General features: G+C 40.5%; 1 protein-coding gene across 2 annotated transcripts in view; it reads right to left on the reverse strand.

Moving 5' to 3' along the window:
* ZNF462 (zinc finger protein 462) overlaps positions 1–21,150 on the reverse strand; it is an 87,796-nt gene that overhangs the window by 16,393 nt on the left and 50,253 nt on the right. For both annotated transcript variants that reach the window (XM_044685224.1, XM_044685159.1), the window contains exons 8-10: positions 18,803–19,058; positions 16,491–16,627; positions 1,973–2,196 (exon numbers count right to left, since the gene is read on the reverse strand). In XM_044685224.1, the coding sequence (XP_044541159.1) occupies positions 1,973–2,196; positions 16,491–16,627; positions 18,803–19,058 (617 nt within the window). The remainder of the gene's footprint in view (positions 1–1,972; positions 2,197–16,490; positions 16,628–18,802; positions 19,059–21,150) is intronic.

Consider the following 21,150-nt stretch of genomic DNA (forward strand, 5'->3'; position numbering starts at 1 on the left):
AATGACCTGCACTTGTAGTGTGCACAGGCATGTTTAACATCATCTCTCGCTGACTTGGAGGTCAGAGACCACTGAGTAGATTCAGGTATGGATAAGCTCAGAGGAAGGAAGTTAAAGAGCCAAGAAACCAAAGAGACACGAAACTGATTCCACAGGCACTGCCCGGGATGGCCCAGGCTGATTAAAAAACTATGGCTGGTTCCTGAGACGTGACTTGTGAGAGCTCATAAGGAGAGACCCAGGAGCCTGTTGGGGGTCTTCTGGCTGGATTGTGGAGGCCAATAGATTAATAAGCTGAGTACCTCTCTACCTCTTTCCTACCTTTCCCTCTCTTTACTATTACTACTTTGATTTAGTATAGTAAAGTTACTAAGCTACTATCAGCCTCAGAATTTTAATTATTCCATCTTTATCCCTAAGGATGAGTAGAGCCACCTATTTTTAATTTATTTATTCATATTTAGAAGTTCTTAAACTGTGTCACTATCAGCTTCTCAGACTTGAGAATCCTCAAACTGGAGAAAAGCCTTAAAAGTACTCCCTATAAGTAGAAAATGTTGATGTCCATTCTGGTTACCATCTTTCCTTCTTTGTGGCCACAGCTGGCTTCAGGACAGACATAAACAGGGCAGAACTTCTATTCTTCTTTTGTCTAATGTCTAATGTCTAATGCCACTAGATGAGAGCTCGGATGCCCCATGGTGGGCATCAGAGTAGCCAGTAGCAAGAGGAACCCAGCAGAAGGTTGTGTGGACAAAAAAGGATGCCACGAGCTCGGCTGCATTGGAAGGAAAGCTCAGGGATGGGTGTGGGGAAGGATGAGCAAGGGGACTACTATTAATTGATTAATCAGATGAGTACTTATTGATATTCATAAATGTTTGGGATATGAAGGATTATTTCCTCTCCTACATCCCTGTATTTCACACATATGGCAAAACATAGGAATCTCGATTCACTTTGAATTCAAAGTTTTCTGAGTGCCTACTATGTATATAAAAGTGGCCCCAAAGCAAATCTAGAGTTAATAAAAATAAAATTTGACCTCCCAACAGGTGTAACTTTAATCTCTGTGGGAGAATTGTTGGGGCTAGTGCCAATTTTTTTTTTAATCACCAATGTTTTAAGACCAATAAAGCAGTCTCCTGTCTCACCTGCAGGAATAAAGGGAATGGGAAACCCAGTCCAAAGAGCTTAGCATAATTCCTTGTATAGAGTAGGCACCCATACTGACTTGTAGACAGAATAATTTTTTGAATTATTAAGAGTATTCTGGTAGACTTTAACAATTTTTCTTTTCCCTCACAAATCAAATGATTAGCCGTAGCACCCAGATGCCTTCAACAGTACATGAAAAAGAAGGTGCCAGACATTGTATGCTAGACCAGCTTAATGAACAGAGGGGAAAAGACCTAGTGAAGCCCTGCCCACCATCAGTTAAGTTTGAGAAGAGGCTTTAATTACAATTCTCTTCCTTCTATTTTTTTTTTTTTAATCCTTGCCTTCCATCTTAGATACCGAGTATCGGTTCTAAGGCAGAAGAGTGGTAAGTAAGGGCGAGGCAGTTGGGGTTAAGTGACTTTCCTAGGATCACACTGCTAGGAAGTGTTGGAGGCCAGATTTGAACCCATGATCTCCCTGTTTCCAGGTCTGTCTTCCTTCTGTTATTTACTTTGCCACTTACTTTACTCACTCAGTTATTCTCACTTACTTATTTTATTTGCTCATGAACAATCTTAAAAAATACACACATAAGTGCATGTTACTTATTTCAATCAATAAGAAATATTCAGAAATAAGAAATAATTCAGAATAAGAAATTAAAATACATGCAAGTATTTTTTTTTAAAAATCCATGTAGTCCAATGATATCTCTGACTAGGTTCTACGCGTGACTGAATGACTCCTGCCCCGGATCCCAGGCATGAGGGGTGTAAAAGCAGTGAGGGAAAAAAACCTCCCAGGACTGTACCTTATGTTCATCTCGAAGGTGGCCGTCCAGCTCCTCCGTGTGTTTGGTCTCGTAGTAGCAGAGTTGGCATTTGTAAGGTTTTAGTTCATTGTGCTTCTCGATGTGCTGCTGCAAGCTCTCATCGCTGGAGCAGGTGAAGGTACACTTATCACAGCGGAAAACTACTCCCTGCAAGTATTTTGACAGTTTGGAACGGCACACTTCAATGGGAACAACTCTCTCTTCTGCAGAAACAAAATGGGGGGAAAAGATGGAAATTTTTTACTCGAGAGAAAGTAAGTGTTTCCCAAGAACCACCAGCACAGCGAATAGAAGAAGTCCCGACGAGGCGGGTGTGCAGGAACATTTCCCTATCCCCGTCTATTCCTATCATTCTAATTTTCTCTTTAAATATTTCTCTCATTTACATCTTGGCTGGAAAATCTCAACTTTGTGAGACAGAATCCATATAGTTTCATAACCCAGGAATGGCAGATGTCTTTGTTTAAAAGCTTCTTTTCCGTGTTAGTCTTGGTTTGAATCGCCGGTGCAAAGGACTAATCTTTTCTGCGCTAATCTTTTCTACTTTTATCATCAAAGACCCATAAGAACATTCCCTGTTAGATTCTCAACGAGTGTCATGATCTATGGGGCTGCAATTCGAAGTTCTGCCTATACGGGTGGTTGTTGCTTATGATAAATGTACTAATTAATTAGTCTTATCATGTATACTAACAATGGAAGAAGAATCCATCCCTTGTAAATGGTAGTACAAAGCCTTCTTCTTTCTAGCTCAATGGCTGTGCAACTGTGTAACAAACAGTGTATCAAAACTTTTATATAGAGAGATATCTTTTCAGTTTTAAAAATTGCTTTTAATTTAAACATTTAGACAAACAGAACAAAATTCCCAATAATCTCCTTTCTGGGAAAAAAAATCCCCAAATACAAAACAATCTTAAAAAAAAAACAGAAAGCAAAGCATGTACCCACATATATATGTATATATATATTACATTTATATATATCATATATATTGTTACATAGACACTGAGATTAAACTATGTGTATATACACACACATATATAGAAATATATATGTGTGTCTGTTTACATATTATATATATTATTTGTTACATAGTTAGACACTGAGATTAAACTATGTATATATACACACACACACATATATATATATATATATATATATATATATATATATACGTGTGTCTATATACATATAATCTCCACTTGAAATATGAAGTGTTCCCAGCAAGGCTCTAAAAAAAAAGAGTACGGAGATATCGAACACTCTGGGCTTCAGGGGGATGGGATTCTGGTGAGGGGGGCGGAATGGAAGTGGAGATATATAGGTCAGATTATCCAATTCCTTTTTTTTTTTTTAAGCTTTACCTTTTACCTTAGAATTAATACTGGTATCAAGGCAGAAGAGAGATAAAGGCTAGGCACAGGAGTTAAGCAACTTGTCCAGGGTCACACAGCAAGGGAAGTGTCTGAGGTCAAATTTGAACCCAGGACTTCTTGTGTCTGGTCTGGCTCTCACCAAGTCACCTAGCTGCCTTCCTCATGACCCTGAAATTCTTTCTTTCTTTCTTTTCCTTCCTTCCTTCCTTCCTTCCTTCCTTCCTTCCTTCCTTCCTTCCTTCCTTCCTTCCTTCCTTCCTTCCTGTTTGGATTTGTGATTTCATTAGTGCAGTTAATTCTGGTATGGAAACCCTGAAACTCACCTCTAATTTATCCTCATTTCAGATTAGATAAATTCAATTACAATTTGACAAGTGGTTAAAGATAATCCATTGTGTGCTGGCAATACAAAAATAATCTTGAAATAGTCTTGAACAGCCCCGAAAAGGCTTACCTTCTACTGGAGTTTTAGAGTACTGCCTATGGCGAAAAAGTTAGAAGTTAAATGGCTTCCTTATGGTCACAGAAGCAATATGGACTGGACCCCAGGCCTTCTTGAGTTGACACCAATCTCTAGGAACACTGCAGTTCTAATGAGCTAATCAAAAAAGTCTACTTACTTTCCAATTGTGAAGTTGTTACCCATCTGCTAATAATAACCAGCATTTACGTATATATGTAAAAAAAATATGGCAGAGTCCCTAGCACACAGCAGGTGCTTTAAAAATGCTTATCTCCATTTCCCCCCCTCCCTTTAAGTTTTACAATGTACTTGGCACATATCTTATTTTGTTTTTTCATACAACCCTGGAAGATGGATGTTATTATTATTACTGACTTTTCAATGGAGGAAACAGAGGCAGGGAGTATCTGAGGCTAGACTCAAACTCAGGTCTTCCTGACTTGAGGTTCAGCACTCTATCCTCTGTGCCTCCTAGCTAGCTCCATCAAAGATCATCCTAGTATGTTAGACATGAGAGGGCTTTGATCAGAAGTCCTCGCTCGGTGATGACTGTCCTTTCTGAGAGATTCTGATGAACGGTCCCTCTCTGGTGGACACAGTTGTACCCTGACTGAGAAATAAGAAAGCTTTCAATGTTTTATTCAGTAACAGGCTACTTCCAACTAAGTAGAGCCCAGTGCTAAGAGGGTTGCAAATAAAATACTGAGGTGGGGGGATATGTGTGGGAGAAGCTTTGCTGGATTATCTTCTGACAAGCTGTAATCTGATTGTCAAAAGTTTGAAAAAAAAAGTGAGGGGATTTGGGTGGGTTTCCCTGTTAACATAGCAAATGCTATAAAACTAGAGATGAATGTGTCTTGTTGATTTTGCACTCCCTCACCCTTGTGTTTAACTGTTCAAATTAAATTTCACACCAGTCTGCCCGAAGTGTTAGCACACAAGCCAGATATCCATAACTGGGATAAAATTAAAATCTGTGCTATTTATGCAAGGCTCAAATATAGCACAAGTTTTCCTGCTGTGTCTGGATTTTAGAAGTAGATGGAAGTTTACAAATGGACTCAGAAAACATATATTTACATGATTTAGGAACCTCAATGTATTATTAAGTCACAGGAAGCGTCGGATACCTTTTATTCCCCGAATCAGGGCACAGCGACACTTTCTGAGCATTGCTATTTCCTGCACGGACACCGTGTTGCCAGCTTCTCTCAGTGGTTGGAAGATTTTAGGGTTCCCAGGGGGTTTCCCCACCCAGCACCTCCTCTCTAAGTTCTTACTGTATGGCCCCATCTCGGGAGCCTGAGAGGGCTTTTGTTCCCTGGCCACGGGATGCTGGGCAGAGAAGCCACTGGTGGGGATCTCGGGGTGGGGGCACCCGCCGGTGCTCAGGGGCAGCTTCTTTTCTGTACGCCGCGAGAGAGGCGCTGATCTAAGAGAGTGTGAGCGTGTGCAGAGCACACGTGCGAGTGTATGTGTACACAGTGCTCACCCGTAAATCTGCCTACATGTAGGCACATCCACTGTACAGTCAGAAATAGGTGTGAATTTATGTAGATACAGATATATTCACTGTATAGCCATATGTAGAGAAATGTGTGAATAGATATGCATATAGATATATTCACTAATAACCATATTTATGGGAATATATGTCTATACAGCTGTAGTCACTATATAATCATGTATAGAGAAATATGTGTGAATATATGTACATATAGACATATTCACTATATAGCCATATATAGAATATGTACGAATACATATACATTCATTATATAGCCATATTTATAGAAATATATGAATACATATACATAGAGATAAACTCACTATGTAGTCATACATAAAATATGTATGAATATATATAAATTTACTATAAAGTCATGGATAAAATAGGTGTGAATATGTATAGATAAATTCACTATATAACCATATTTATAGAAATATGTGAATACATACACATAGAGATAAATTCACTATATAGACATATATAAAATATGTATGAATATATATAAATTTACTATATAGTAATATATAAAATAGGTGTGAATATATAGAGATAAATTCACTATATAGCCATATTTATAGAAATATGTGAATACATATACATAGAGATAAATTCACTATATGTGTGAATATATGTACATATACATATATTCACTACATAGTGATATATATATATATGAATATATGGATAAATTCACTATACATCCATATTTATAGAAATATATGTGAAGATATGTATGTATAGATATATTCACTATATAGCCACATACAAAAATATGTATGAATATATAGAGATAAATTCACTATATATAACCATATTTATAGAAATGTGTGAATATATATATACATATAGATAGTTACTATATAGTCATATATATATATAAACCAGTGTTTAAACAAACTATATATAAAAAATTTCAAAATATTTGATAAATACATAGGTGTCTGTGCATGTATATATATAATATATTTATGTGTGTATGTGCAAAATGAATGAAATCCATTGTTCTCTAGCTTTATAAAGCTGTTAGTATATGTGCGTGTATAAATATCCTACTTTTCCACACACATACAGTCTCTTACTGAAACAGCTGCCAGACAGACAGACAGATGTATGTGTGCTCACGGGTTGCATGTACTTGTTCACATATGTTCACACATAGAGGCACACATCTATATCATATAATACAACAACAACGAGGTGGTACAGCAGGAAGAGCATCAGGTCTGGAATCAGGAAGACTTGAGTTCAGATCTGGTCTCAGACACCTGCTAGCTGTGTGACTTGGTGAAGTCACTTAACTTTTTTTCCCTCAGTGACCGCATCTATAAAATGGAAATAATAATAGCCCCCACCTCCCATGGGTGTTGGGAAGACCCAATGAGATAGTAATTGTAAAGGACTTAGCGTAGGTTGCTCGTAAACAAATAGAAACCATCCTAGATGCTTTGGACAGAAAGGTCGTAGGCTTTTAAATATGATCATAGAACTTAGTGCTAGAACAAACCTTAGGGGATCTATGGGTCCTCGAAGGGTAGACTGGGGACCCCAGTGGAGTCCAAGAGGTCAAAATTCTTTTTATAATGATACTAAGACATTTTAACTTCTAAGATGGTAAATATCAATAGATATAACACATAAACAATAGCTCTTGAGGAAAATTCTTCAATAACTTTTTAAGAGGATAAAAAGGATCTTGAGACCAAAAAGTCAGAGAACCGCTGATCTAGCAGAAGGCCATTGATTTATACACCTTGAAAGGGAGATTCACAGAGTCACCCAAAGTCACCCAAATAGGCAGGAAGTGAACAAGCTCATTTCACATTCTGGTTCCAATGGTGATCCAGAGCTTTCAGAATTCAGTCCTAGCACCATCTAGCCATATGATCAAAGGATTTAGAGCTAGACAGGACCTTAAAGAATATCTAAGTCAACCTCCTTTCCTCTTTTACAGATGAAAAAACTGAAGCCCTCAGAGGAGAAATGATTTGTTCAAAGTCATGGGAATGATGTAGCAATGCCAGAAGTCAGGCTTTCAGCTCCAAACCGAAGGGTCTTTCATTGACCTAGAGGCACTCCATATTAACCTACATTCATGAAACAGCAAAATGACAAACTAGTGTACAAAAGGGCCTTTCTCTTTGGTATAGACTCCTAGGAAAGGGAAGGAGAAACACATACAGCTGCAAGGGAACCAGCCCCTAGGGGTGGATTTCTTTTATTCTTATGGTTGTCTTTAGCAGGATATTATTATACAACTCACTTCTGGGACTCATCTGGGAGTCTTACTACCCAGGTGATCATTAAGTTTTTTAAAAAATTTCTAATCATTTTCTATTACTTCCATTTTAGTTCATTATCTCTAGTTCTGTCTCAGTAGAGAAAGACAACAATTAATTTTCCACATTACATTCTTTCAGCTCATGTATCTTTATGACAGTGGTCAAGTCACTGTCTCTCCTCTTCATGTTCTCTTTTTCAAAATAAATAATCCTAGTTCTCTTATCTTCCATAATGGATTCTCTTTGCAATCAACTTATCATTTGGACAGTTATCTATGAAATTTCTTTCTTTTCTTTTTTAATCCTTACTTTTCCGTGTTAGTATCGATTTCAAGAGAGAAGAGCACAAAGGGTTAGGCAATCAAGGTTAAGTGACTTGTCCAAGGTCACATAGATAGGAAATGTCTGAGGCCAGATTTGGACCCCAGTCCTCTCTGGTCCAGCCCTGGTGCTCTATCCATTGTACTCCCAGTAGCCCCAGCTGTCGTTGTCATTTTAACTGTCACTAGGCACATCTGTGTGATCACATAGAATAAAGTAACTATGGTAGCAATTTCATCTGATGTTTTTGTAGCATTTTCTACTTTTCCAAGTTCTTTCTAATTTATTTCATTTGAAGGTAGGATTTGTAACTATCATTTCTACTATAGAAGATGAAAGTAAGACGGAGAGGGGGAAAGGACTCTCAGACTTGGACTCAGAAGGGACCTTTGAGGTCATCTAGTCCAACTCTATTACCTTATAATTAAGCTAACTGAGGCCCAAGAAGTGATGCCAAAGACTCAGAAGTTATAAGGAGTAGTGCTAGGACTGTCTGATTCCAGCTCCAGCACTGGTCTTGGAATCAAGAAGAACTGAGTTCTAATCTGCCTTAGCTATATATAACAGCTGGGTTAACTTTTTAGCCTTCGTTTCCTCAGGATGATAGTAGCCTCCACCTCCAGGGCGGGTGTGAGGATCAAATGAGATCCTGTATGTAAACTTTAAAGTACTATATAAATGCTACCTGTTCTTGTTATCATAATACATCATTGTATTCATAATATTTTCACATATCATTATATGATGACATAATATGATAATAATGTGTAATATTTGCTCCATACTGTCTCTCATGCCTAAGCCCAAATAACAAAGAGATTACCCTGGGACAAGAACCATGATCTCTGAATTTAGCTTGGTGCCTTCTTCCTCTATGCCATGTTGGAAATGAACAGATAATGAATAAGCACTTTTTAAGGTGCCTGTTTGTAAGATGTTTATCTTTCATCTCTTAGAGCCACAAAGACTACAGCTTTTTGTAATTTACTTTTAAGTTGTTCCCAAAGTGTCTTTTTGTTTGACACACAAAGTAGTCTCCCCCCCCCCCTACTTATTCTAAAGATGAAGGCTTCCCATTTTGACTCTACTGTGTTTGTCAGGGGATACCAGGTGGTCACTTTTGGGGGCATTATGGAAATGCAACCTTTATAAAGCCCGAGTTTTTCTTCCTTTTAAAAATGTAGGGGAAATAACCGAGATGAAACACCCAACTAATATGACAAGTCAGGGAAATTATGGACAGTGTTCTCAATGAATAGAGTTATTCATATTGGAGGTGAGTAAATAGCAGAAAAAGCGAGGGGAGAGGAGATGAATATTTACGCATGTGGACTGAAAAGTGACCTGTCTCCAGAATCACACGCTTCAGGTTTCAGAAGGGACAGCAACTTCTTTGGGGTCTTTTTTTGCCTTCACACTCCTCAAAATTAACTTGAGCAAGGAAACAAGGTCTGGATAATAGTCATTCTGACCTGCTTTACTGGACAGGGCTGGTTGCAATAATATTATTATTTCACTGGTTCAACTACATGATGAATTATGACTCTCGTCTCCTCCTACTCAAAAGGTTCTGGGTGCTGTCATGGGACATAAAACCAAAGAGAAAAAAAAAGCCCTCTGAGGAAAGCCATTTGGAGCCACACACTGAAGCATTTGTGCAAAGACGTAATGGAGCTGAGGAGAGTGATGAAAAGCCCATTACAGCACTGTATTAAAACATCTGCAGCATTACAACTACAGAGGGGTTCGTTGCTGCTCAAATCAGTTTAAAAAAAAAAACACCACATCACTGTGGAGTCCAGAATTACCAAGTAAAAATTCTTCCTGAAAGAAAGACCACAACATACATGGGTTTCCTCTCCAGGATGTGCCAAGTCTAAATGAAGCAGGACCAGATTTGGAATTCATTCACTCCAGCAAAGTTTGTATGCAAATTACTATTACAGAGGCATAAATCTTTCTTTTTGCCAAAGCGACGGTCCACCCATTCCCAGCGTCCAGCCAAACAAGTAGGGAAGAATGAAATAATGCAAGCCATTAAGGGAAACAACAACAACAACAACATCATCAAACACAAAGCCCAACAACAGCCTGAGAGATAGATGAGTTGGGTGCTTCCTGCCCACTAGACAACTGACCATTCTCGGCATCGGGACGAGTTGGAAGCAATATGTCCAAAAAGCGCAGACCAAAGTATTTTGGTAGGTTGTACTGCAACGTGTAATTTCATTGAGCAAAATTAAAGACTGAGAAGAAATACTCAGTACAGTTGTGCCCTACTTTAGGAAAATCTGATTCCAAACAGAGAAATTAGTGGTGATTGTCCCCACTGGAACCTCCTCTGAAGTCCTCCCTTCGGTTTGTCACCATGATACAAAAGTGACTCTGGGCTATCCGAGGCTGAGAGCTGAGACCAGGCTCTGGTGGGTCTTACCCACCCAGAAAGTCTCTGGTGTAGTCAAAAGAGTCTGAGAACATGGATTCACATCACTTTTACTTCCAGTCCCCTTATCTCTAAAACAAGGAAGGAGGTGGACTAAATGAATCTTAAGCCCCTTCCAGCTCAAATTCCCATAAAAAGCTTCAGTGAAAATTGAGTTACAAAATGTATTTTGTTGATTAAGGAACAACCACAGAGAAGGCTGGTTACTAAGTGGTGATGAGATATGTGTATTTTTTTTGGGAGGGGGGCTACATAAACTAATGAGGACTGTCTATTGATGAAGAAGGCTTGCAATCTACATCAGTAAAGGGAATCTAAGGCAATGAAATCATGGATCCTTGAAGAACTGTAGAAATATGGCACAGTGGAGAGTGAACTGGGTTTAGAATTAATAAATGGCAGTTCAACCTCTGTCTCTGATGTTTATTAACTCTCTGACCTGGGACAAGTACCTTTATCTTGCCAGCTCTCAGTTTCCTTATCCCTCAGATAACAATAATGATGTTGGCATTACCTACCTAACAGGTTTGTTGTCAGTTAAGTGCTTTGCAAATACTAATGCACAACATAAAATTAAGATTATTATTCTAGTGCAAATGGATCCCCATCTGCCAGAGACCTTTAAATAATGAATTCTCCCAATTAAGTTAAATATTTGTTTCTGTTGTATTGTTATATTATAATATAATCAATGGGTACTTTCAATTCAATCAAATAAATATTTATTAAGTGTATTCTAGGTGCAAGATGCTATGTTTGATAGGGATATAAAGATAAGCATGAAACACTCTGCCCTCAGGAAAAGCTTACATTTTACTTGAGGGTGGGGGAAAAGAGAGGGATATAATTTGCATAGACAAGTAAATATGAGAGAATCCAATGGTAGAGACAGCACTAAGGGATCAGCGAAAGCTTAATAGAGAAAGTGGCACCTGAACTGTGTTGAAGGAAAATAAGGATTTGAAGAGGAAGAAATAAGGAGGAACTGAATGTTTTCCAGGCAGGAGAGACAACCTATATGGAATACCCAGAGCCTGGAGAAAGACTATGGAGTTCAGAAAGTCTTCTCTTTGGAACAAAGAATAAGTGGGGCAGAGTGATAGGAAACAGTATGGAAAGGTAAGCTGGAGCCAGGTGGTAGGGGGATCTGTTTGCAAGATGGAGGAAACAACCAGTAACTACTGATAAGACTCTAGAGCAGTCAAGTCTGTGCCTTAGTAAGCAGCTCTACAGCAGATGAAAGGAAGAAGGGAAAGCCTGGAAGCTGGGAGACTAATTAGGAGGCTATTATTATAGTCCTGGTAAAGATGACGAGTGCCTGAATTAAAGTAATGGTTATGTAAGTAAAGAAAAGGGGATACAAGTAAAGATGGGCAAATATATTAACCCGGGAAGCAGGAAACCGGGGAAGCCAATGCCAATTGCAGGTAATGCAGAAATGAGGATTTAGAATTTCCACATTTGTCATTTCAAAGGAAATAGAACAAGATTCATGAAATTGTCTCTATACAAATTTTTGAGATTACATGTATGAAGAGGAAGAGCTAGTATACATGCAGCAAATGGCATTTTAAATGCTGAGTGAACCCAATGGAAATTCATTAGTACATTTTGAATACTAGGTCTCACTGCCAATTCCATCCTTGAAATGTGAAGAGGCTTATACCTTTGATACAAAGAGATAGTCAAATCAGGGCCACTTTCCCCAATGAATGTGTCTAACATGTGGCATAAGTTAGGTTAGAAGGATCCCCAGATAGGCATTCAGGCCATTGCCCTCAGCTAGAAGGGGCCATAACTATTTATTGCACTTATTAACTTCCCGGGGGGGGGGCTGTAATGATCAAGGAGATAATATCTGTAAAGTGCTTAACACAGTGCCTGGCACATGGTAGGTACTTTAATAAACATGTTTCCTTCTTCCTTCTTTAAGCAAACCTGTCCCAGAACTAGTTTGTGAAGACCTCTCTTTGGATTGACTATTATAATAATGGTTTAAATCTGAAGAGAGCAAGGAAGTATGAGACCCAAATAGTAGACTCATCTTTGATTTTTTCTCTCTCATTTCCTTCTTAGCCATCCACCAAATTCTGTCCACTAGAGCTCTACAAAATATCTTGAAATTATCTCATCCTTTCCATTCCTTTCCACTACCATCCTAGCTTGGACCTTTTAACACCTCCTGTCAAGACAATTTCTGTAAAGTCCTGCCTGGGATGTCCTTGACTTCATTCTTTTTGCTCTGTAATGAGTTCTACATACCATTATACCACTGATAGACCAACTTTTCCTAATATCTAAGGCTGATCTTGTGACTTGTTACTTAAAATCCTTTAGTGACTAATTCAAGGACTCCCATGATTTGGTCTCAGTCTACTTTGTCAGCCTCCTCTCCCACTGTTCACCCACAAACACCCTATGCTCTAGTCAAACTATTTTATTACCCAAACTTTTTAAACTTTCCTACCTCTGTGCTTTTGTCCCAGTGATGGGCAAACTACGACCTGTGGGCCAGATGCAGCCTCCTGAAATGTTCCATCCTGCCGGCTGCACGACATTATTCCTAATCTGATGAATACAATGAGTAGGATACAATACAATGAAACTTCAAAAGAGTTGCCTTAGAAACAGACTGACAGATGAGCATTTCTTTTCCTTTGGCCCCCTCTTTAAAAAGTTTGCCCATCACTGGTCTATACCATTCCCCCAAGTGACATGCCTCACTTCATACAATTTCTATCCATAGAAAACTACTCATTCTTCAAGAAGTATCAAAAATGTCTCCTCTCTCTGGAAAGGTCCCTGATCTTCAAGCTAGGAGCATCTCCACTTCTCTGACTCCCAGAGCACTCTTGCAGCACATATTACATACTGCCCTGTTATCTGTGCACATTTTATTATATCCCTTTTGAGACTGTAAGCTCTTTGAGGGCAAGAGCTCATTCATTTGTTTCTTGCAAAGCATTCAGCATGGAGATGAGATGTAATGATAGGCACCAAATAATCATGAGATGAATGCATTCATACTGCTCTTTTTAACCATCACCAGTTTGGCCAGTAGCATTTCTCTCCTGACATGTGGCAGGTTGGTTTTTCTTTCTTCTATCTACTGAAACAAACATGCAAAAATGTCTTAGAAAGAACCACCCAGAATGTGTCCTACCAAGTGGTAGGGATCACTAGATACTTCAGGGCCAGTGAACAAGCTGTTTTTTCTTCCCTTGAATTTCAAACATTTTAATTAACCCAGCACTCAGAAAGATCCCTCCCGGGGAGCCCTAGAGACCAAAGATGTTTATCCATCTACAGAACAAGGAGAGCACAGGTGCAGAAAGAATCCTATCTTGTTGCTTTGTTAGCAGCTTCAGCCCTAATATCAATGGCCAAGAGGGTACTAAAGAATCCCACTGTTGTCTCTTGGTTGAGCCAAAATTAAGCTTCCCACAGAGATGCCATTTTTAGGTGGGGTGAACACACCAAAGCTAGCCTGAGAACACCAAAGCATTTTACATTCCCTAAACACAGATGGTAATGATCATGCCTTCTGATCTTAGCTAGGAGGGAACATACAGAAATCAGCAAGGCAGGCATTTTGGTTTCAGATTCCCAGCCCTGTAGAGAGTTTCAAAGTCCAAAGTCTGTGGCAGCAGCTTCTTGGGCTCCTCGGAGGATGATGCTATCCTTCTCAAGAATCTGTTTATTTAAGAGATTTGGATGGTAAATTTTTCTCATGTGTCTTCTAATCCCAGTGAAGGTGTTCTGAACATGCCCAGGCATCTCCTTTCATACAAAACTGTCTCCACAGATTGCCAAGTTGGTTCTGTGCATCAATCTGTGTTGAATCCATCTGTGAGCCTCTTCTCACTGCGGAAAGCCGTCTCTGTTCAGGTGAGGAGTGTTGTCAGGCTCCTCCGGCATCCGAAGCCACGTTCTACGAGGGCTGCGGAAGGGGCACAGGAGAAGGGCCCCCCGTGGAAAAGGAGGCCTTTGCTATTTCTGTTTGCTCAGCAGCAATCTGCTGTCAGTGGACTTTGACCAAGCTGTGAGAAGGCACGGAGCCACCTCGGCACACGGGCCTGAGTCCTGGCAGCCAGGTGACTAAGGATGAGCATCGAGCCGGAGAGCTCAGGCCAAGAATCGAGGCTTCAAACAGCTGCCTCTTCCAAGCTTGTGAGCGGATGGATGTCATGGCCAGCACAAATCCAGCCTCTAGCTAGAGAGACGGGGAGGGAAGGCGGGGAGAATCTGTGCGTGTGAAAAGTCCATCCCCATTCATGCTTTTGAGGAAGAGATCCAAACAGGTCAAGATGGGGGCAAGTCACTAAAAAATGCCACGAGGTATCCCTAAGCTCCATTCCCTTTGGAGATGCCAGGTTTGGCAAATGACATTTTTCTAGCTCTTTGGAGGAGGATGGAACGGTACAAAACCATTCTTCTAGGGAGCTCCAAAAAGCAAAAGAAATATTGCCCAAATGGGACATGGCATCGCAGTTATAAACATCCTTTGCTGAATGGATTAGGCCCCTCTGGGCTCTAAAAGACTATATGGACTAGAGCGGGGGAGGCGGATACTATTTGTTTGAAGGGAACCGTCTCTCAGCCCCAATTAACTTCTTCACTGGCGAGGCTGCTAATGTCGATTGGCATCGCTTCATCCTCCGAGGCAGAGGCCTGAGTACATGCAATAGCCTAGAAGTCTGTGACCTGATTTGATTAGAGCGAGCAGGAGTTCTGGCTTCAGTCAGAGCTTCTGGAGCTTCGGCTCTTGACCTCGCTTCCTGCCTCTCTCTTGCCTTCTCATTGGCAAGCGAGGAGATGAACTCTGCCCTGAACTACACTTTTCTGGCTCCGATTCCCCTCCGCCTCCTTTCCCTTCCCTGGGATGAAGAAGAGTACAGGCTTTAAGGGAGTCGAGGCCCGGCCTTATGTTCTTCAAGTTCATCGATTTCCCTTCCCTCTCTCCTCCTCTCTAGCCCCAAGTTCTAGGACCAGGACCATATCTGCTCTGCTCTTGTGCCTGGAAGAGGCTGGTCAGGCTAGTCCCCATTCCAACATTCCTGTGATCTCGGGGCCAAAGGGCCTCTCCCTGGCCACCACTCACCCATGTGTACAGTCTGTCTCTATTCAAATGAAAGCTCTTTGAGGGCAGGGATTGTCTGTCTTTGATTTTTCTATTCTCTCTCTCTTACGTTAGCCGGGCAGTCTGTATGAATTTGTGTTCAGAGAAGGTCTATGGTGCCAAAGATAGACACCGACTATAATTCCTAGATGGAGGAATAATTGTGCCCCTTATGTTTTTAAGGTTGTTAAGGATTCTATTTTCATGCCATATAAATTATTTTTGATAAATCTGTATATTTCTTAGCTAAAAATTCTTTGAACACCTTGGTCTCGTCGTACCGCACTCTAGAGTAAAACTGTCTTTTTTTCTGTTTGGTGATGTGCCACTTTCAGGTGCCCTGTGACCAAGGTCTAAAGGTCTCAGAATTCTTGACTTGAAGTGATGTGAAGAACAATGGCTTCACTGGTACCTAGCAGAAATGGAGGTTCCCTCTCTGAGGCTCTAAGGAAATATTAGACATCTGATCAACTTCCCAAAAGAGTCTGATGAATGACATCTTCATGTATAACAAGCGAGAAAATGCTTCACTTTGCTGCTGACACAGCACATATACCAACGCTTTTGCTAGGCATTAGAAGAAAAATACATATACATTGATGGAATAGGAATAAATTGTTGGCTCAAAAACGAAGTCCTTAATCTTTTCCTTTCAATGAAGAGAAAACTCAATTTATCAATAACAGAATTGTAACTGGTCATAAATGTAAGGGCTGGAGGAGAACACTAAAGTGGGCTTGGGACCATCACCCCGTGCCAGGAAGGTCTCCTGTCCATCACTGCCCAAGGGATCTTCTTCATGAAGCTCTGGAAATGGGAGTAATTTCCTTCCCAGGGTTGTGCCTGGGAGCTGAGCTAGGTGAAATGCATAGCAGACGGGCTGGATGGTCCAGGAAGTCACTCACCCTTGGATTTTCTCCCCTCCTTCCCTCCCTGCCCTCCTCCCCACACTCGCAGCTCTGAGACAAGTCATTGCTTTTTACCTCGATGCAGTACGATGTGGTCGATCATGTTGCGTTTATATTTGGTGTGGTAGAGGCAGAGGGGACAGCGCAGGTCTTTGGGACCCTCCTCAGGAACTGCGGAATGCCCAGCTTCCACGTGCATAGTAAAAGCAGATCTGTGAGAGAGGTGGGGGAGAGAGGAGAACCGTGACTCAGGGATCTCTTCACTGTCCAGATCTTGCTGACCTGGAACTGCCCTGCATCGGCAGGTGCTTGGAATCTCTCTCTGTCAACCCAAAAGAAAGACATTAGGAGAGGGGTAGAGAATGAGAATAGAGGGTAGAGAGGAAATCTTTCTTTCCATTTATGGAATTGTATCCAGAAGTACCTGTTGGTTTTATTCATGAAAAGGTACTTGAGGACAGCATCCATTCAATTGACTGTTCTGTCAGGGTGACTGGGGGGGGGTGTCCCTCTTTTCTTTGCTTTGTTTAAGCCTGCCAAATGGGTTCTATACCCTCAAGCATTCCATGCTGTTTGGAAGGATATGGGCTGCCTGAAATGCCCCGGAAACCAGAGCTTGCTTAAACTTTTCTGGAAACCTATTATCAGAAAAAACTTCCATCTTTCTTTGTACAAAGAAAAACTATTTCTAATGTTGGACTGGTTCCCTGCTCACGTGGTTCTTCACAGGTAAGAGAGGTTGGGGAGGGAACATCCAGAAAGCATGCCCATTTGAAGAGTTTACCTGGGATACGGAAATGAGCAAGTTGCTACATCAGCTGGACCAACATTCACTAAATCTGTACCATTCTCCCTATCCCCTCCCCCCACCAAAAAAAAAAAAACCAACAAAATCAAAACTCTCATGTACCCATGATTTTACATCATAACCCTCTCTACTCTTAGTAATCCATTCTATGTGTTGTAGCTCCCTTTCCTCACCAAATTACCTTCTGATCTGGCCCTCTCACCTCTTTTCCTGTGGTTAAGAATTAGGCATTTTGGTCCTTGGATGACAGACACAATCTGTAGCTAGGCAGGCCGTAACATCTTTTTAATTTTCATTATTTATTTATTTATTTGATTTTTTTGGTCACAGAAGAGTTTGCCACTGGAGTTCTGCTGGCACTCCCTTTTAGAAGTTTGGGTCACTAATGCACTGTTATGAGCTTCAGAGGGAGATCTTTTTATCTGGGGTTCTTCCTGACTCAAAAAACTCAAACCTTTCAAATGAATAATCATGGAAGTCTTATCATACGCAGGTGAAATCCAGAGTTCAAGGGAAAGGGGGTGATTTCCTATTGCCCAAATCTCTTATTTTTGAAGCGCTATGTAGTCGTGGCACCACCTGCCCTCACATCACTATTCCTTTCCCAGTTCTTTCAATCTGGGGCCACTTTGCTCGCAATCTGAGATTCAGCTGATAGCTGATAAAAATGAGATAGTCACTGGGAAAGTGTTTGCTTCCTCTCCAGTTTCCATAGTGTATTTGTACCTGAATCTTACACCCTTGTACCTCTCAATATGGAATTTGGATTTGGATGATTCTGGGACAGAGTGGCCACAGGCCAAAGGGGAAGTAGGTTCCTATCAGAGTAGAAGGGATACAGACGAGATAGAAGGAAGATTTTCCTGATGGCTAGGGTTGAGAGACTCCGGAACACATGACATCAAAAGCTGTGGCTTCTGCTTTTTGGGGGCCAAGTGACTGACTCATTGGAAAAGACATTGAGACTGAATACAGTCCTTCTTGAAGTGGGGGTCTGTACGGATAGGATTTCACTGTGTCCCTTCTAATTCTCTTTATTTGGAGAAGTGGCAGTTATATAAAATGGTAGTCATTTAGGGGTAACAGTTCTCTCAGCAGAGCTGGCCTCTCTATCCAAAGGGCTTCTATGTTTCATCTACAAAGTAGGGTTTGTTGGCTGCAAGGTTCACTAGCCATGTTACTTCACTTGGAGAAACCAGAGGCTCCCCCTTTTGCAAAAAACAGCCCACTACTTCCATTAAATCCACATCAATTTCCAGCTCATTGTCCCTAGGCTAAGGCATCCCAAGTTAAATTCAATGACTGTAATACAATCTTTTTCTCTCCTGTCTCTTCCCTCCTCCCCCCTATACCCAGTGCATTCACGTGAGTTATTCTTCTTAAAACTAGCTTCTGCTCCTTAAGATGAAATATAATTACCATCTTCCGTTGCCAAGGTTTTCCCCCTACTAAGTTTCAGGTATAGGAAGAACATGCCTTTTGGACTCAAAAAGTAAAAAAAAAAAAAAAAACCAAACTAAAAAACCCAAAGAGAAAGGCAGAGGCTTTGTTTTAGAAATCTGGGCTTTCCATCACTTACTTAAAGCCTGTATAAAAGGAACAATCTTTGCACTTGAAGAGCTTCTTCCCTCCATGCTTGTCACGGTAATGACGCCTAATGCTCTGAATGTAACCGGAGGAGAATTCACAAAATTCACAGTTAAGAATGGCTTCAGTTTTCTGTTCAGCCCCAGAAAGAGGTCCAGGGCTAACACTGCTATTGTTCCTCGCCAGGGCAGCTGACTGATAGTGGTTCAACTGCTGCTGAACATCTGGAGGTTCTGAATATGAAGAATCTGTGGAGAGACAGAGGGGAAAATTAGACCAGGTGGAGAGAAGGATTTAGAGGTCGGAAGCTCAAAATGCCTCAACATTAGTTTTAGGTGTTTTTCTTTATCTTTATTTTTTTTAAAAGTAAGGTAACTTTTATTACCTCGAGTGTCTTTCATCTAGTTTATATTCAACAACAGGGATGTGGGGGGAAAGTAGTTGGGGAGGAAATTGTTGCCTCTTAATCTGACTTTGAGGGCTCATCGTTTTTTTTTTTTTTTAAATAAGATTCTGAGGTTAAAGGTTTCAAAGTGAAGGAAGAAAGTAAACTGTTTTCTAAAGGAAGCTGCAGTAAGGCAACAGGCTAATGTAGACTCCTGGCTCCTGTAGGTGAGATAAATAAGCCCGCATAATGTACACAGAGACCTCCGAGCAAAAGGAAAGCAGATGATGCAATATCTCCCCTTTTGCAGTACAGAATCAGCAGAGCCACCCAAATAAAAAGTCAGCTCTTAGCAGGAATTCTTAAGCATATGACATTCACCAATATATATTTTAAAAAATGCTCTATACTCTTGCAGCCAAGTGATTTAAATTTTAAAATATAAAAATCCAATTGTCGTCTCCCAGAGTAGGTGTTTAAAGCTTACTCAGCATTAAAATGGAGATTTATTCATAAATCCCATTAAAATGAAATTCCAAACAAGTTCCCTTGAAAGGTATTTGAAAAGTTCGTTTCTCTGAGTAAAACAGCCATGACAGGCACAAATCTGAAATCTGAAGGTGCTTTAACACCAAGAAGGTGGCGTTATGGAGGAAGCTGATATGGAAGAAGGGGGAGGGAGGGCTGGGCTGGGGTGGCGTGCGTGCATGGATCTCAGCACATCTTTAAGAAGGAAAAAAAAATTATTTTAAAGGAATCTCTCGAACCTTTCCCAACCTACTGTTTTGAATGTTGAGGTTAAGAATTCATCAACATTGTCCTTTATAACCTAAAGCTGTCAGTGAATGACACAAATGAATATGGCACAGATGAATTTCAGTGTAACTTTCCCTGAAAGAGAAGACAAAGGGCTCTTTTCTTAAGGCTTTCACAAAAAAAAAAAAAAAAGGGAAAAAAAGGAGTAGAAACTGTACAAGCCTCCTCCTGATTTGATGGACACTTAATTTTCCAAAGCATGATTCCCTGAGGCAGGACATGTAGGAATTCTGTAACACCCATACTTGATGAAACTAAGGCTATCCATTCTGGCAACCTATTAGAAGAGAAAAACAAAAGCTTAGGGGCCTCCTCAACGAGGGGATACCTTCTGTCTTCCAAATATTAAAAATCCTTTCTGCCCCCTCCTCAAACCCTCCCTTCTCCATTTCTCAGGGCTGAGAAAAACCCCTTTGGAAATTGTAAACAAACCTGCCACACAAAAATAAAACAAAAGAAAACTTGAACAATATCTCTCAGCCTCCATGGGTTCATTACCAGGTGTATACGGAAGACAAAGGAAGAAAGGAATAACACAAGTGAATTCATTTTACCCGGTTCTTTTATCTCCTTTTCTTTGTTCTTCCATCCTAGCCTGATGAACCCAGTTAGGATCACAATGCCACAATTGTTCGCTCCTCATTCATTCCTTCTGTGGTAGGTTTGTTTACCATTTCTGGGATTGTTCAAGATGTTTTCTACTTAAGCCCTCAAGACTGGTTTTTGCTTAACACACACACACATACACATACACCCCAAAACACAAGACATACCACCTTTCTTCTCGTTGTGTTAACACAGATTTGGGAGGTAAGGTAAGCCCTGACGTGTCACTATCTCCTAAACATACTATTCTGCTAAAAAGAGTCCCAGGCTGCTCTCTGGTCACTGGAGCATGGAAAACTTAGCATGCCCTGTCTCATCACTAAAGAGTGCCTCGGATCCTGGTTACTTTAAGTATTTTTTTAAATCAATAACCAAAATAAAATAAAATAAAATTATAGCAGCACCCTGAAAGCACCCCCGAATGGCCCCTTCTCTTATAAGCACCCATAGTGTTCTCTACTCTATGGAACCCTGGAGGCCATAGCAGGTCAGCTCTGCCCTGAGAAACCAGTCTGGATCTTAGTTGACTTCTC

Source organism: Gracilinanus agilis, chromosome 1 (assembly GCF_016433145.1).
Source record: "Gracilinanus agilis isolate LMUSP501 chromosome 1, AgileGrace, whole genome shotgun sequence".
In the NCBI taxonomy this organism is placed as follows: Eukaryota; Metazoa; Chordata; class Mammalia; order Didelphimorphia; family Didelphidae; genus Gracilinanus; species Gracilinanus agilis.